The following is a 17,469-nucleotide window of genomic DNA, read 5'->3' as shown; positions in this document are numbered from 1 at the left end:
TAGTGCAAACGATCACTTGGACACAAAGATGTGCTGATACGATTTCGGAGGTCAAAGGTCAAGGTCACAGTGACCTCACGTTCTTGCAACCGTAATACATCAGGAACACCTGTAGAGAATTTCATTACATCTGCAAAACATTCACTTGGACCCAATGAGAACCTGTTAGAGGACAAGGTCACGGTGACCTCACAAAACACTTTTCCTTTCAAATTAGAATCAAATGTTCACTTAGGCTCGGTGACCTCATAAATCATGTTCAGCCTCATGAACATGATATCTCACATCTGCCTTTAGGGAATTTCTCCAAATTTTGACCAGTTATCACTTGAAATCAAAAATGAACAGATGAGATATTAGTGTTCAGAGGTCGACTGGTAATGCACGAGTTAGCAAGGTGGAATTATAGTTGTTTTTCCAAATAGAGCATGTTTTGTTTGCAAAGGTGATTTGACATAAAGAGTTCCGTCCTTGGAAATTGGCAGCATAAGATCTTTCTGTGAACTGTAATGTAAATGATCACATTTGCATCAAGGAGTTGACAGTCTGTAAATAATGATTACACAGTTAGTTTTGGTGGAAACTGCTGTGCTGGTTTCTGGGAGCTCTTAAAGAATCAAAACAGCGAAACTGAGTGTGCAGGGAGCACTAATCCATCTTTTGTAATCACAAGAACGATATAATGGCGGTGCTGTACACCTGCATGAATATGACTGGACATGACTTATCAAACCCTGCAGCTGATGAATGAGCCTGTGATCATGATGCATGAATGAGCTGATGCAAGTCAGCTTACGCAAGATTGATTTCAACTTCAAAAACATGGAGAATTGGCGTGGTGCTTCTGAATTCTGAATTTGTTTTGTACTGTGCAAACTCACAACACTTTCTACAGTGGCCAACAGAGTTCTCAGAGGAAGTCGATATGTTGGCCTCCTGCCTCTGCACCACGCTCCGCTCTGTTAAGATAAAGGGAATGGAAAAATCATGAAAGGGCTGTATCATAGGCAAATTAAGTGATGTTCGTGTGTGAGACATGTAGTTAAAATCCCCAGTCACCCAAAGGTGATATAATGCTGCTTTAGCTGTGATGTGTTTTCTCTCTTGAGTGATTTTATTTTGTCAAATTAACAGTTTTCACATTAGGTTGTCTCACATGTCCAAGTCTCTTAAGGATCCACTTATAGGCAGAATGAAAGTAGTATTTTATCCTCTAGCACAGCAAATATAAGGTTAACTTTCCTCAACTCCACAACGTGTCACTGAGATCAGCAACTGTTATACATGTGCTGAGTCCTAATTGTGCCACGGATATGCCTGGCAACCACACTACTCCGGACTTTAGTCTGGATGGGTACAAATTGAAATGTTTGAAAACGATGACAGAGACACAAATGCTTGCTTTTCAATGTAGCCTGCACTGATTTGTCAGGCTCCTATCACAGGACGCTTCTTGAAGAAAACAACTGTCTTTAGTCTGGGCTACGTTTGTAACAAGGATAATCGATTACAAGCATTGCTGACTCTGTTGTCATTGCTAACAGCTGAAATTCGGCGTTTTGCAATGATAAAAGACGAGCTATTATTAAATCCCTGTGTACGTCAGCACATGCATGCCCCGTGTACGTGAGCGTTTTTAGGCATGTTGGCATGGACTTGGATTGAAATTTAGACAGAGATGAGAAAGTATGTGATGCAGGCAGCCACAGACTGTATTTGATTAAAGACACTTTCTGCTCATCTTGTGACAAATCCACCTCAATATTCTCCTCAGTGCCTTGAAATCTGGTTCCAGAGCTGAGCACCACTGGGGTGGCCTTCAGCTTATTAGGTCATATCTTTTTTATCTACACGCGTTGGATAAAAGGGCGAGTGAGGGAATGCTGTCTTGCTCATTGACTCCCCTCTCTCTGCCTCCCCCCATCCCCATTCCCTGTATGCCCCTCTCTCCCTCTCTCTCTCTCTCTCTCTGCATTGCTCTTGTAATACTTACTAGGAGTCTCTGCTGCAGTGCTGGCACACCATAGCATATTTGATGCTATTGTGGGCCATTCTTTGTGTGCGTGTCTGTGTGTGTGTGTCTCTGTGCGTGTGTGTGTTTGTGGTGAGAGGAGGAACCTCCAAGGTCAGAGCAGACGAACTGCTGAGTCACCTGCTGCTCTCTCATCAAAACAGCTATCTCTCCCTCTGCTCTTTTTTAAAGGGATGATCTGTTGTTTTATTGTGGATGTAAGGTCATTGTATACTGTTAGATAGCTGCTAGCTGCTTCTACAAGCAACATCTGTGTCCTCTGTCTTCTGTGTATGTGATTATTTGCAATGACTCCATACACAAGAGTATTCAGGGTTTCTACAACTGGAACTGTTTACAACCAGTTTGATGACTGACATGACACTGTGTTGTTGTGTGATTCTGCAGACACGACACGTACAGCAGCACAGCAACTTGTTACCTATGGTAATGTTGGTTGTGGTTACAATGAGAACAGTTACTGTTTCATCCCAAGCCAGTAAACCCTATCAGTCCTAAAATGCTTCACAGAGCCAATAAATACTGCAGGGTTGGGTCAGAAATTCAGAATATATGTAACTAGCAATTCTTTTCACATTGGACACAGTCGTTTGATCCATTATTGATGTAGAACATTGCTAATGCAGTTTTAAATAGGGTTTCCAGACTTACTCTTTTGACACCACAGACTTAATTATTAATAATAACATCAAGTTGTCCGGGGCAATGTTGATATTACACATCTGATGGTAAATCAAGTGAAGAGTAGAATCACTGTTGTCGTTGTGCATCCTGACATTAACAGGAGGAGTCTGAGTGAATTAGCTGTTGTAGTGACTGTTCTGCTGGATCTCAGGAGTTAACTCTTATTTGCTGCTGTGAGCAGTGATGCTGCCTGACAGGTTGTTTGGTATCATTTATCATGTTTTCTTTTCGCTCCTCTTTTGTGTTTCATTGTAGCCTTGAAACATCTGCTGCACTCTCTCTTCTTGATCTATATTTATTCATGTGCACTTACAAATTTTGACATTTGTTTTCTCTGTCACACACACACACACACACACACACACGTGCTTTCACACACATATACACAAAAATGACTATGAACACACAAACGCAGTCTCTGGCTTTATCACACAGCATTGGATCACTGAGTCCGTGCACTTCCTCACACACACAGGCTGAAGCTGTTTCCATGGTGATTAATGTAAACAGATACCACTCCCACACTGTTTCTCTTGTCTCGGGGGAATTCAAGTCATCAAGCGGCATTGTTATGAATGCTAGTAAATCATTTGGCTTTCAGCAGGTACAATTACATAGTCAGTTTAAAGGTCCAGTGAGATTTAGGTGGAAGGGATCTATTGGCAGAAATTTAATGTAGAATAATCCTCATGATGTTTTCACTAGTTCGTTTCGTCTAAATTGTATGAAATGTAGTTTTATTTAGCCCAGAAAAGGCCCTTTATATTCAAATGCTTTATATTTACATGGAGGGGGGTCCTCTCTACGTAGGCTGCCATGTTTTTTATAGTAGTCCAGACTGAAAAAACTAAACACCTTTTGAGTTTTTATGACAACTGAAGGCTACACAGGTTATTGTTATTATAATGCAAAGTGACCTGAAATAATCTCAGTCTGCATATACTGGTTCATGTTAATGTTAATGTTTAATTTTGTCCTGCAGAGCTCTGCATGTATGTCCCATCTGTTGTGGTATTGCTGGTGGAATGGAGCCCATTCGTCACACCCATATGGATGACGGGTTGTGTTGTCTGTAGCTTTCCGACTATATTCTGGTTAACACGTCAGGTCTGTAGAATTTTGTCTTAATTGCAGGGAGGACTGTACAGGCATTTTCTTTTAGTGCTGCTTCCCTCTTTTGCTCTTCTGCTTCATCCTCTGCTGTCAGAGTCACAGGGAGAATACAGACTATAATTGGCACTTAATTGCTGCCGTGGCAACAGTGCTATTTAAGCCACCACTATTTGCAACAAAGGCATATAGCGCACATTCCAAAAAAATGAGAAAGACACACAAGGAAGGAGCCTCTTAGCTCTCTGTCCCTCATTTAAGTGTTAGGGTTAGTAGTGTGTGTGTGTGTGTGTGTGTGTGTGTGTGTGTGTGTGTGTGTGTGTGTGTGTGTGTGTGTGTGTGTGTGTGTGTGTGTGTGTGCGCGTGTGCGCGTGTGCGCGTGCGTGTGTGTGTTAGAGATTAGACCAAACATTGGTAAAACCCACTGGACATAACATTCATCATTATGCTGTAGTATTTTGCAATCACATAGTCATGCAGTCCTCAATTTGACAGTTAAATGTACAGTTAACTTCTTTGCAACACTCTTAAGCAAAAACTACATCTTCATGTCACAAGATACTTGTTAGTCTGTCCGTCCTTTGGTTCACTTGGAAGCATCTCAATGTGGATCAAATAACTGGATTTCTCAGTTCACTGGAACTCTTACAAGAAAAAACAAGAAGCTACAAGAAGTGACTCCATTTCCAAGGGATTATGGGTGAAGGATGACTAAAATTCTTATGTAATAAACTTGCTCACGCTGCAAAACATTATAATTTGAGTCTTAATGAACCCCATATGATACAAGAACTGCAATTTAAGTCGACGACAAATGGTTTGGTGATATCCTCTGCTCACATCTTCCACCTGGTCCATAATGGAACATGCCTTAGATTAAATGTTTCTGCCTAAGAACCAATGGTGCATGCTCAGAACTGAAGCAGGAGAATGCCAGAATTTTTCCACCAGACCGAAACTCTCCCATCCTTTCACTATTTTTCTGTTGCTCCCTTTATTTTCTCTACCGACCTTCCAGCTATCATTGTCTCCCTCTCATTTTGTGTGTGTGTGCAACTGCCCTATTATTTCACTGGCCTAAAGACAATTACACAAGGTTCAAGCAGATTACTTTGTATTCAGATCACATTAAAATAATGGCGCATGTGTGTCTACGTGTGTGTACGTGGTTTGCGCAGTGATGACGTTATTCTGCGTGCTGTGTATTCGTCCTTGTCCTGGCAGTATTAGCCCTTGTGCTCAGTGTGTCTGTGCGTGTGTTTGTGTTCGTATGTTTTTTTTCCTGCTTGATTTCATTGTAATAGGTCGTGCTGTTCACATCCACTTGAATTAAGACTTTTGTAAGCGACCTTATTACAGAGATAATAAAAATTGTAAAATGGAGGTTGAATTCTACAGATCAGAACCCCTCACAGTGTGCAGTGTTCTCCAAACACTGCAAAGAAGAGCTCTGAATTAGATTGCATTGGGAGGTTTCTGTTTCCCCCCGATCTCATAAGAGATGTTTTAATATTGTTTCTAAAAGAATGCAATTACTGAAAACCATTAGTGTTAGTGCCATCTCAGGGCCTTAATTTATGTCAAATCCACTGTACTTGTTTTCTAAGCCAAAAGAAAAGCAGTGATGGAGACTGTCCTGGTGTTGTTCTGGGTATGAATTTGAAGCCTTATCAGACACTGTTTAATAAAACTTTGTTGATAGATTTTACCAACAGATGACCTTGAGAGGCTTTTGGATTTCAAAACTTTGATTGGCCAATGCCACACGTTGCTGTGGCCTTGTGGTAAACAAGGTTTTCTTTGTAGGTCTCACCCAAATTTACTTGTGATGTAAGATTTTAACTAAAATGACAGAAACCATCTTTGTGGAAAACGTATGTAATTGATAATTTGACATTTTTTATTTGGGGCATTCCCCTTTTACTAACCTTTATTAACTATACTGCAGCCAGCCACTAGGGAGCGATCAGAACACTTTGCCTTCACTGTTGGAAGCTGTCATTTTCTCCATCTTTATATACAAACTATGCTTCAGGTAGCAGGTTCTGCATTATAAATACAGTTATTTCCACAGCTCAGGTTTAGGAGAACTCAATAGCGGGGAATTACTAACATGGAAAAGACTTGCAGAGAATGAATGATTGAATGGACTTAGACAGTTATTGTCTTGTAGCATCAGCTACACAGGTGTAATCCACTTTACTTAGAGTCCAGCAGCTGTTTTTGTCCATTGAGACCACCGGTGATTGAACAGTCTGACAGCAGCGAGCACAAAAAGCTGGTGGGATAGCATTTCTTTACACACTGGAGATGGAGTAAGCCTGTCACTGATGGAGGAGCCTAGAGCGCTCAAGGTTTTATATAGGTGGCGTGAGTTATTGGTCATGTCTGTCAATTTGGTCATCATTCATTTCTCTCCCACCCCCTCTATGGAGACGAGAGACCTTGCCTTTCTTGATTCTCATTTTGTCTTTGGTAGATGCGGTTGAAAAAATGGTACTGTCAGCAACCAGAGTGATAGATAACACTTTGCTTTTGTAGCCAAGTTAGAAGCATAACTCAAGGAAGGGTAATGTCTCACTGTCCAGACTGAAACACCTATCTCCAGGTATGGATTGCAATGACATTTTGCTCAAGGATTTGGAACTATGCAGACTATTGACTTTGGTGATCCCCTCGAAGCTTCTCCTAGGATGAAGCTGTTAGCTTGACATTTTTCCTTGAGGGAAATACAGCATGTCCACAAGTATTGTATGAATTACCATAAAATTTGGTTCATACGTTCATGTCTGTTTTCCAACTGTGACCCCTTGGCCTCGTCTTTAGTGGTTTTCACTGTGTATGATTGTAAGATTACAACAAAAACCAATGTCTACCACTGCTGCATAAGATCTTTGTTTCACAGATTGGTTGGTGGGTATTTGCTTTCAGTAAATCCGAACAATGTAATGACGGAACCTTTTGTGGTAAATGTGCTTTCAGTTTGACAGAGAACCACCGATGGCTGCTGTCAGTCTTCATGTTAAATGTGTCACTGTCACCTTGTCAGCCTATTCTAGTCTCTCTGTCTATCTTTATCTTACACTGTGTGCGTGTGTGTGTGTGTGTGTGCGTGTGTGTGCGTGTGCGTGTATGGTCACACACCCACTCCTGCTGACAGTTATACAGGTTCATGCTGGAGAAATTTTGATCATTGCTGCCGCAGGTAATGGCAAGCAGGGACTGCTAGATAGTCAAACCTCGACATATACACACACACGCACACACATTCACTCAAATACAGCTCAGTGTGTGAACTCAGCTGCCAGATGTTATACAAGCTTATACAATCAAATGAACTACACACATTACTTCTGTGTTGTGGGAGTGGTGCTGTGTATGCATGTGTATGTGTTGTTTTTTTTGCACCTGTATGTACATTAGCTTATTTATTAGTCCATTCTGGCTTCTATCACATTTAGGATCTCTCTCTCTCTCTCTGCCACTCACTCACTCACAAACAAACACACACACACACAATTCTGACCTTCTTCATAATTTCAGCTCAGTTTTTTTCTTTCCACCATTCACACACAGTATTCAGCATGAATGAACACAGTGCGTCTGTGTGCGACTGTTTGTCAATGAACATGATGTACAAGTCATTTCTTCTTTCCTCATTTTTTTGTGAATTATCATAACTTCTAACTGTTGATTAGATTTTATCCACATTTTGTTAGATATATCTGTATTATGAAGTGTATTAACAGGATAGAATGGAAGCTGTGGTATGACTTCAGTGCTACGAGGGGTTGATCAAGACCTCTTGGCCTTATTGATAGTGTACAGCGAGTGTACAGTTTAATTATGCATACACACAAACATTCGAAGTGTGTATGAGAGAGCTTGAGAGCTTTGTGCATCGAGTGTAAGTGTATCCCTGTGTGGCTTTTTGTTCTCAATAGAAGCTCATTCATGTATGTGCCATTCGCTCTCTTGTTTCTTTCTTTTAGGGTAATTGATAAATGAAAAGCTCCAAGTGTGTGTGTGTGTGAAGCAACAATACAAACAGCATGGCCCCCTTGTAATATCTGGCTTTGACGTCATCAGAACCCACAACAGCCATTATCACTGCAAACAGAGGTGTGTGTGTGTGTGTGTGTGTGTGTGTGTGTGTGTGTGTGTGTGTGTGTGTGTGTGTGTGTGTGTGTGTGTGTGTGTGTGTGTGTGTGGCAGCTGAATTGATCTGATTCTTTGGTGGACTGTCCACTTTGATCACCAGGGGCAACCAGCAGTATGATGACTTGTCACTGTAAAAGGTGTGCAGCACGAGGGGAGAGACAAAGGGAGAATGAGGGAGGGAGGGAGAAGAGGAGGAGGAAATGAAGGTGAGCAGAAAATTAGATTCTTGTAAAGAGGAGTGAGAAAAACACCAAGCGCTAGCTCCACAGGAGAGGAATCGCCAACCCGTTTTTCCACATGTGTGTACCACTGTGATGGTGGGCTGGTGTTTTTAATACCAGTCCCCCTTGTGGCCGACGGGCTGCTTGTCAAATGTGCTCCGGTCTGAAGTGCTCGAGGGCTTTCTGCACGCCAGAACACTATTGATGCGACAGAGAGCTCATTCACAACAGCTGCTTTCCAATTGCGCTCCAATGAGTAGAGTAGAGGACACTTGCAGCACAAATGCACAAACCAAAGTACACACAGATGAAACTATGAATGAATTAAAACTTCAGTAAAGAGAAGGAGGCCAAGTTGTGATGAAGCTGTAGTCTGCTGGTCAACTGTATTCAAAGCAACCAAAATAGTTTTTCGAAGGAGGCAGGTTTGTAAGATGGAGAGATGGAAATTGATTCCTTTAACACTCAACATTCAATTAACACTTCAGATTGTTCATATATCAGATTCTTACTTATGAAATGAATTGCTCCTGTCAGTTTTCTTTTGGATAATAGCTGTAACAACAATATTTTGAATAAAGCACAAAACGCACTAGATTAACCACACTCAGGACGCTACAGCTGCAGAAAGAAAATGGAAACAAGGGTCTTGGTTGTCATTTTCAAAGTCCAGCTCCTTATTTAAATAAGGGTGTGTTGTCTTTAACTGAGGTGTGTTCAACCACATTTTTGTCTTGAGGTGGTGGAAAGCCATTGATCAATGAAAACCTATTCTGAAGTCAGTGGTGCAGTGTTTCACAGAAAAATCATTATCACAACAGTAATATGTACCAACACACATACTCACATACTCTGCTTACACAAACAGATGGTGTGCTTGTGTGTTCTTTCTGACTGATCTGCCATCATAATAACACTCCGTCAAGGTGCAAGCACATCTGGTTTTTACTGGGAAAGGGAGGTGGCACTCCATTCGGTTTATTGCACGTTTCACCCAAAACACACCCATGATGAAAAGGAGTCTTGTCTTCAACTCTTTCCACTGTTATTCTCGTCAAAGTCAGGTTCTTAAGACCAGGCAAATTCATTTTTAATTGCTATTGGGATGTGAAAAAGATTTTTAACAAATAAGATTCAAAAACTGAGACGACGTACCAACCCTACCTTTAAGTAAAAAAACTAAAGGAAAACAAGTGTTCTCCTCAGCCAGCTTTATTTTCAGAAAGGTTATTCTAGAGCTATAGAGACCTGGATGTACATTTTGCCTCTGCCTTAAGTTCTAAGCCAGAACAGAACAGAAGACCTTAGCATTTCAAGAAACAATACATACAGTATAAGCTCTCATGAGACTACAAGGTCAGAAATATAGAAAGCAGAAAGGCTATAACAGAGTCCTAAATTGGATTGCGTTTTGCAGTTGAGGGTCTGTGAGCGTCATAAATTTGGATTTGTTTCAGCTGCAGATAGGCTGATTGTTGAACAGGAAGAGATAAAGAGAGAGAACAAGGAGAGGAAGGGAGTGAGAAGAGATAAGGAGAGAGAGATGTTTACTCTAATGTGACATCAGTGAAGCTGAAGACAGATCGACACATGACTCAATGCTCGGTTCAGGCAGATTAACTCGCAATAGGTTCATCTTCATTCATCACCCTGCTTGGCTTCCTGACGCACACACGTGCACAAACATACACACGCACGCACTCCTACAGGAACTGAGATACTTCACCGAATTTCAATTTCCAATTATTTGGCAGAATAATGATTCCTAGATTGTTATCAAGTTTTATGATGCGCAAAGCAAAAATTCTACATTACTTTCAATCTTAGTTGTCGTTCTAGGTGAATAAATAGAAAATTGTTAATGTTCTTCACTTGGCTGATCCAATCACGTTAACAATGCAATTCCATTATCAATTTTCTGCATATTAGGATCAGCAGATACAAACTGCACCTGCTGTAAATGGGATCTGAATGGTAAAATGACTGAATTTGAACCGTTTTAAATCGTGAGTTACACTGACACTGTTATTACTTTTGTTTTTACCAGCAGCACCGATGAAAATAACAGTTAACATTCTCTAAAGAGAATTTCTATTCAGTTTGTTTGAGGTAGAACTGACCAGCTGCAAAACAACGGTTCAACAAAATAAAACTGATGCTTTTCCACGACATTTTGTAATTGATGTCGTTGCCTTTTTTGTACATCAATTCAGCTTATAATAACAGTAAAACTTTATTTAGCACATTTCAAAAAACAGACAGTGCATGCAGTGCAATTACAAGTTTAAACAAGTTAATGCAGTTTAAACCCCTTAAAAGTATATTTAATTAAATGACAATCAAACAATATAAGTATGTGTAATAACACCTCTGCCTCTCGCACACAAGCTCTGTCCTCTGGATTGGTAATGGTGTTAATGCATCCTCAATGAATATCGTAATAAGACATGGCATTATGTGAAAGAGCTGAAAGGCACTAAGGTCTGTAACAATTCATGCCAGGTGCCAGTTTAATACAAGGTCTTAGCACAGATGTTGCTAAATCCTGATTGGTGTACAGAAATATGAGATAACCTTTTCCCACTGAGCTCCACCCACTTCAAGCTAGTGAGTAAATGTCAGACAGAAACAAAATACAGAAATCTCATGTGAAATAACCAAAAGATGTTTCTGGTTTATGTAGATTTAATGTGCTTACTGGATATGAAACACATCATGTATTTGGTTAATTAGAGCTGCTTATTGCTGCGGCTAATGAGACATATTTATGAAAGGGTCTTTTTCTTTAAATACCGTACATGCTCCTGTTACAATATCCTCTAAGTATTTCCTCCTAGCCACCCTACTGTGGATCATCAAATTCAATTTCTTTCTCAACGTCATGAAAACTTACTCAATGTGTGAAAGTCAGTTAGACACCAGAAGATGAAAGTTCCTGTTTTCTAATCAACAAGCTGCTGGAAACTCACGTGACTTTTTGTTGGTGTGTGTTCACAGAGGAGCCTTTTCAGAGGTGGTCCTGGCCCAGGAGAAGCTGACCGGCCGGATGTTTGCGGTGAAGTGCATCCCCAAAAAGGCCCTGAAGGGGAAGGAGAGCAGCATCGAGAATGAGATCGCTGTGCTGAGGAAGTGAGTGCTGTGACACACGCACACAAATGCACATAAGCCTCCTAATTCCTGGTTACCGGGGAAACTGCACTCTCTCGCTTCCACGCATCACGACCCCCCCCCCAGGTCACGATCCACAGCCCACCTACCACACATCCATAAGCATGCACACATCACGACTCAGACTACTGTCTCTCTTTCCAAACAGCTGCACAATATCAACTACAGAATTCCGATATTGTCTTCTTCAATGACGTTTAGAGAAAATGTGAATGGTCCGCTCCATTGAGAGAAAAGGAATGGCTGCACTGAGGGGAAAAGTCTTGTAGCTTGTCAGATTTACTCACCATCTTATTGGAAAAAGAAAAATACTACATGAGGTTAGAGTACACAAAATGGCTCTTCACCACTTGGCAAATAGAATTTTGACACTATTTGTTTCTGAACTGTCAAAGCACTGACGCTTAAGAAATATCTCTCCATGGCTCCTCTTATGGTATTGCTATGGCAACCATTTTGAATGTACTTTTTCACTTACCATTTTAAACACCTAAGGGCATCACACATTGGTTGCTCTGCATAGCGTCATTTGACCAGGGATGCACTGTAAATATAGAAGAAGAAGTCATGGTACAGTAGCTGGAATGTTCCAGTTCAAAGAGCAGAGGTGATGTGTAATTCTTCCTTCTCTGACGCCCGGATGATGAGAGATGGGACAGCAGTATCACTTGATGCAGCAACACACAACAATCATGATGAGGCTGATGTTTAATACCGTACAGAATGCAAAGCAGATAATTGCCTGGGGCCCTGAGCCAAGGGGGGGCCCCAGGCAACGTCTGCCTTGACCTCATAGTTTCAGCTGTAGTTGTGAGCGTACTTGCACTTGGCATCCAATTCAGTTCTCTCTCTTATTCGAGAACTTATCTCTCACTCGCGGTCACTCATACGGAAATACGCAAATGATGCCGGTCAGAGTTCACCAAAGTTCAACTCCACCAATAGCCGTGCTGCAAATTTGCTGAGCCACAGGAAGCAAATGTTTTATTCGCCGCCACACTCTCACAGATTATAAGTGAGCGGGAGGCAAGGGTTGGTCACAGCTACATTCATGTACCTGTGACCCTGCCCTTATTCTCTGTACCTGTCACTCAAAACCTGTTGCGTTTGAGAGTGACCTTTGTGCACGTGCAGCTGCATCTCTGTTACTGTCATAGATTTTATTCATTCTGATGAGAACCTGTCAACTGTAAAACAGAGAAATTAACTCTATCTCACACACAACACACACACACATTTAAATATTCATTACTCAACCCATCAGTCAAATATTTTGCACAGTGAACAGCCACCAGGGGTCATATCACTATTATTTGTATGGCATTTATATGTGCCAGCTGTCGACCACCAGTGCTCCTGTGATGGCTGGAAGCCATAGAAACGTCACCTGCAGGTGAGCAGATTTTAATTGGAATGAATGAGCTACTGCGAGGGGAACAAAGTTCACCTGATACGACCACAACTTTCAAAGGAAAATTAAACTTCTATGACTCTTTGTCTCCCTCTAACAAGACAGTATTTATACAGTTACACAGAAATACGGTTGGTTTCTACTTGCTGCAACAATACAGATGTGTTACGCTATTAAGGCTGCAGTGTGTAATATTAGAGAAAATGAGAATTGCCTCTAATAATGAGGGAGAGAGACTAATGAGTGTCATTTTTGTGAACAAATGAGAGTACCACCAGGCAGACTGGCAGTCCCAATCAAACCGCGCAGTGTGAGACACCAGGTCCTGTTGAATCACCAGAGAAATTGTGCCTCTCAGAATTTATGTGGGGAACTTATTCTACATTTAGCCTGAGCCTCATTCCCATGAATATATAATTCTGTGTGCACATTAAAGGCTCAATTGTAAAGAATTTTCAGTTTTTGTCAATTTATCAACTTGTTTTTTTCCATCCATCCATTAACTTCACCACTTGTTCTTTTGAGGGTCACAGAAGGAGCTAGAGCCAATCCCAGCAGACACTGGGGCAGAAGCAGAGTACACCGTGCACATGTGGCCAGTGTATCAAAGGGCAAACATACAGAGACAAACAACCATTCATGTTCACTATGGTGAATTTAGAGTACCCGAAGAAAACCCACTCAAACATGCAAATTCCCCACCTGAAGACCTTCCTGCCAACTACAGCAACACATGAAATCACCATTCATTGTAGCCCCCGGCTTTGTTGCACAGTAACAAAGGACACATGCAGAAAAAAATCCATGAATGATGAGTACTGACTACAGTAACTGCAGCACAAAGCCTGCAATGTTTCAGAGGGTTTTTCTGAATGCACCCTGACTCTACTCTGCCATTACACTCAGGCTGTTTGCTGCCAGCCTGTCATTATCTCAGGCAGGGCTTAAATGCACACACATTATCTTTCAACTGCACGCCTATGTGTGTGCGTGTGTGTGTATGAGTCACGTCTCAGCTCAGTGGTTCATCGCCTGCCTCCCGTCGCAGAGATCATACGCTCCATAATGAGTGTTAGATGCTCACCTGTGCACCTGCTGTGCGTGCCTGTGTGAGAGAGACAGACCAGGGGGAATTACCTCTGTTCACAATGTAAGAGATTATTAACCCACAGAGAAAATCAATCAACATATGCGATGTGATAACAAATACACACACCTACACAAGCACACACACAGAAGGTGGAAACACCCTCATCACAGCGCTGTAACCATGGAGAGATCTGGCGAGAATTGATAAAACTGAGAATTAAAATGAAATACTTTGCTGTTAGAATACCTGAAAATTTGTGCAAGGAACAAATGAGAAATATGTTCTGAGTGTTAAAGCTTCTCGTCTTCATCCTGTGTCAACAAGGCTTAAACTGCTCTGTAGCTGTTTTGGGGTATGAACCGTGTGGACGTTGCCTTTCACCCATGAAGAATGCAGCAGGAGAATTTCTGGATCGCACACATTCACAAAAACAGGAAAATGTTCCTAACATTCAGTTTCACGTCCGTCATGTTTTAGAAAATGTCATAAACACCTTCACTTGCTCGCTGGGACATTTTCCTGCTCTATTCTCACATGTGCTCAGTCAATAACCGGAGCAACTGACTCAGACTTTTCCATTGAGGAACTGAAGAGAGGTTTTTTATCCGTGGAACAAACCTTTTTAAATGTAAAGTGCCTTGAGATAATGTTTATTATGATTTGGCATTATACAAATAAAACTGAATAACCTTGTCTTCATCAAATCATCAGATCGTAGGCTCTAGAACAGGCACTAAATGGACATTGAGGCTGTCTTGTCGAGACTAGATTATGAGTTCACACTGGGTAAACCACTGCCAAAGCATTATTCTGGATTATCTGTTTGTGTTGTACAAAAACACTCATTAGGATTAAGAGTCATTGTGTGTGTGACTAAAAACATGCTGCAGCTTGATAATCGTTACTAATGGTTTGTGCTTTACAGGATCAAGCACGAGAACATTGTGGCTCTGGAGGACATCTATGAGAGTCCCGACCACCTCTACCTGATCATGCAGCTGTGAGTGGAAGTTTTCTTTTTTCTTCTTTGCCCTCCATACTGAAACTTTGCATTCCACACACAAAGTTCAGTTCACTTGTTTGAAGCAGTACCACTCAGCCTTTGAAATCAGCCTTTGCATAATCTCTTCTGTGGGTCTAGAGGAAACTTTTGTTCAGGGTTAAAAGCTGGAGACTAATTTCATTTTCATTTTGATTCTATTCCCCCTCTATTTGAAACAGGAAATGAGTGGAGGGGATGTTAAGTTGTTGTAAATGAACTAGAGTGTCCCACATATCATTTAGGTTAGGGACAATATTTAGTTTTAAAAAATTTACAATATTTGAACAATTATCGACGAATAAATGTCAGTCAATATTTTCTTAATCTATTCCTGACATATAAAAGTCAGAACGATCCTTCTTACATGAGAAATAGTCTCATGCTCAGGGCTTTGTTAAAATATAATGACTTACTCATAGAACATCATAAAAAAATTCCTCACACCTCATCTTTGTCTTTCTCACACTTTTAATCCTATTCTGCTGCCCACCCATCAATGCATGAACACACATGCACAGACACATTGTACACTTCAATGACTGCGCTGAGCTGACAACACACCACACTCTAACGCACACACATGCATACAAAAGCCCACCTGTCCTCCCCCACACATACAAAATGCACCGCGCGGCTCCAAGCCCTCTTTTATTTTACAAACATCTCTGCTTTGATGGTCGGCGGTAGAGTGAAACAGGATCGCCTGTGGTTCACCCATGGGTGCCCCACTAACCTCCTCTGCAAGGTTAGTGCTGCTTACATAAGCGCAGAAGTTGGTCTGGGAGTTTGGCATTGGTACTGGAAACATTGCAGTCAAGTTCAGTCGGAAGTCATGGCTGTGGATTACACAACAGTGGCTATGTTTACAAACTGGTGTCAGCAGATTATCTCTTCACCTACCGCATGTGTTTGAGTCCTTCAATTTCCATGCCCACTCTGCTCAAAACACAGGAAACTACAGTACTGCAGACCCAAACTTCATTACTTTTAACACAGGGACTGATAGTTAGTACACTATAAGAGTATTTTACTTACTTTTAAATGGCATTAAACAACTAATCCACAAAACAATCAATGTGCAGCTTTGTATGTTTCTATCTTATATTCACGTGATTTTTTTCAAACTGTTGTGTTGCTTTTGGAAATTCAACAATGATGAAACACCACACAGCAAGACTAGTTAATGAATGATAATGTTTTCATGAACTAACTGTAGCGTTAGACAGAATCACATGATATCAGTCAGTATATATCTAACATCAATGCAGTATATGTGTAAAAGTGACTCAGGAATAACTAGATTAGTCCCCAGGTTTTTAAATGATACTTTTTCATCTTATTTATTAAAGTGTATTTTGTTTATGGTCTGCTTCTGGATTTCATGAAGGAGGTGGATTTACAAATCAGTTTAAACTATAGACTGTATATAAAGATGGATGACATGTTTCCACTTCCTCCGACTATCCAGAAATGAAGCTTAAATATCCTGGATCAACACGCTTTTGCTTCACCTTTTGGGTACAGTCATGTTGTCCTTCTTTATATACAGTCAAAATTAAGCTTTGTTCAGTAGTTAAACAAACAATGCATGGACACTAATTGTGTTAAAAATCCAACAGAAGCATCAGCAGCACAGAGGACACATGAAAATCTGTAATCTACTGTCGCTGCTGCAGCTTGTTGTGCTGTGGTCGTAGTGGCATTCACCTTGAAGTGAAATAGGCTGATGAGGTCGACGTGTTTGCTAAATAGGTTACTGTGACATAGTTATGTCAGACCTCATCTGATTATGGACGTTTGAACTGACACCGCTGATATTTAATGGTATTTATGTACAGCACCAGGCCTAGTGGTACAAGCAGGAATGACATTTTAAAATGGCTGAGAAAAAAGAATATTAAATGTGTACTTTGACTTTTTACTTCGGTCCATCTCCCATCCGTAACATGAAAGAGGCAGGGAATCATAAAATATACTGCAGCCAGCCATTGGGTCTTCGTGCTGGACGTGCATGTTTTAAAAAAGTCTACCATAGTAACTTAAGAGCTAATCATCTAATTGTGTGATATTCATATCTTATCTTATCATATCTTACCTCAAATGAGAGAGCTGTCATTAACCAAAAACTACAGAAAGCAGATTATATCTAAAATGCTTTTATGCAAAAGTTAATACTTTAACAGTAGCGTAAGAAGCACAGAGTCATAAAGTGAGTGAAATGACTCAGAAAGGTCAGTTACATAGAGTTATATATGTAAAGTTAGCCAACATTAAAATTTTCTGACATATGCTACTGGTTGTGTCAGCAAAATAAAATGTGTTGAATTCAGAAAAGGTGGGGTTAATTTTTGAGTAATTCAACTTTTCAGTTTTAAGAGAAACAATTGAATATTTCTAATAGCCTAGTAACTTAGCTTTTCATTGTGAGTTAAAGAGCTGGCATAATGATAATATATGACATGAATGATCACTTCCCAGTCACAACAAGCAGAGTAATCATAACTGTGCACTTTTTTCAGATAGAAAAAATTGTAAATTGAGAACATGCCT

General features: G+C 40.7%; 1 protein-coding gene across 2 annotated transcripts in view; it reads left to right on the top strand.

The window, feature by feature from the left end:
- Positions 1-17,469, top strand: part of camk1da (calcium/calmodulin-dependent protein kinase 1Da) — a 58,798-nt gene that overhangs the window by 10,680 nt on the left and 30,649 nt on the right. For both annotated transcript variants that reach the window (XR_011240076.1, XM_020092047.2), the window contains exons 2-3: positions 11,206-11,337; positions 14,803-14,877. Coding sequence is in view for 1 of the 2 variants with exons in the window: in XM_020092047.2 (XP_019947606.1) it covers positions 11,206-11,337; positions 14,803-14,877 (207 nt within the window). In the remaining variant the exon portion in view is untranslated. The remainder of the gene's footprint in view (positions 1-11,205; positions 11,338-14,802; positions 14,878-17,469) is intronic.

This window comes from Paralichthys olivaceus, chromosome 23, assembly GCF_024713975.1.
Source record: "Paralichthys olivaceus isolate ysfri-2021 chromosome 23, ASM2471397v2, whole genome shotgun sequence".
In the NCBI taxonomy this organism is placed as follows: Eukaryota; Metazoa; Chordata; class Actinopteri; order Pleuronectiformes; family Paralichthyidae; genus Paralichthys; species Paralichthys olivaceus.
The sequence above is the reverse complement of the archived record's forward strand: the minus strand, read 5'-3'. Positions and strand labels throughout refer to the sequence as shown.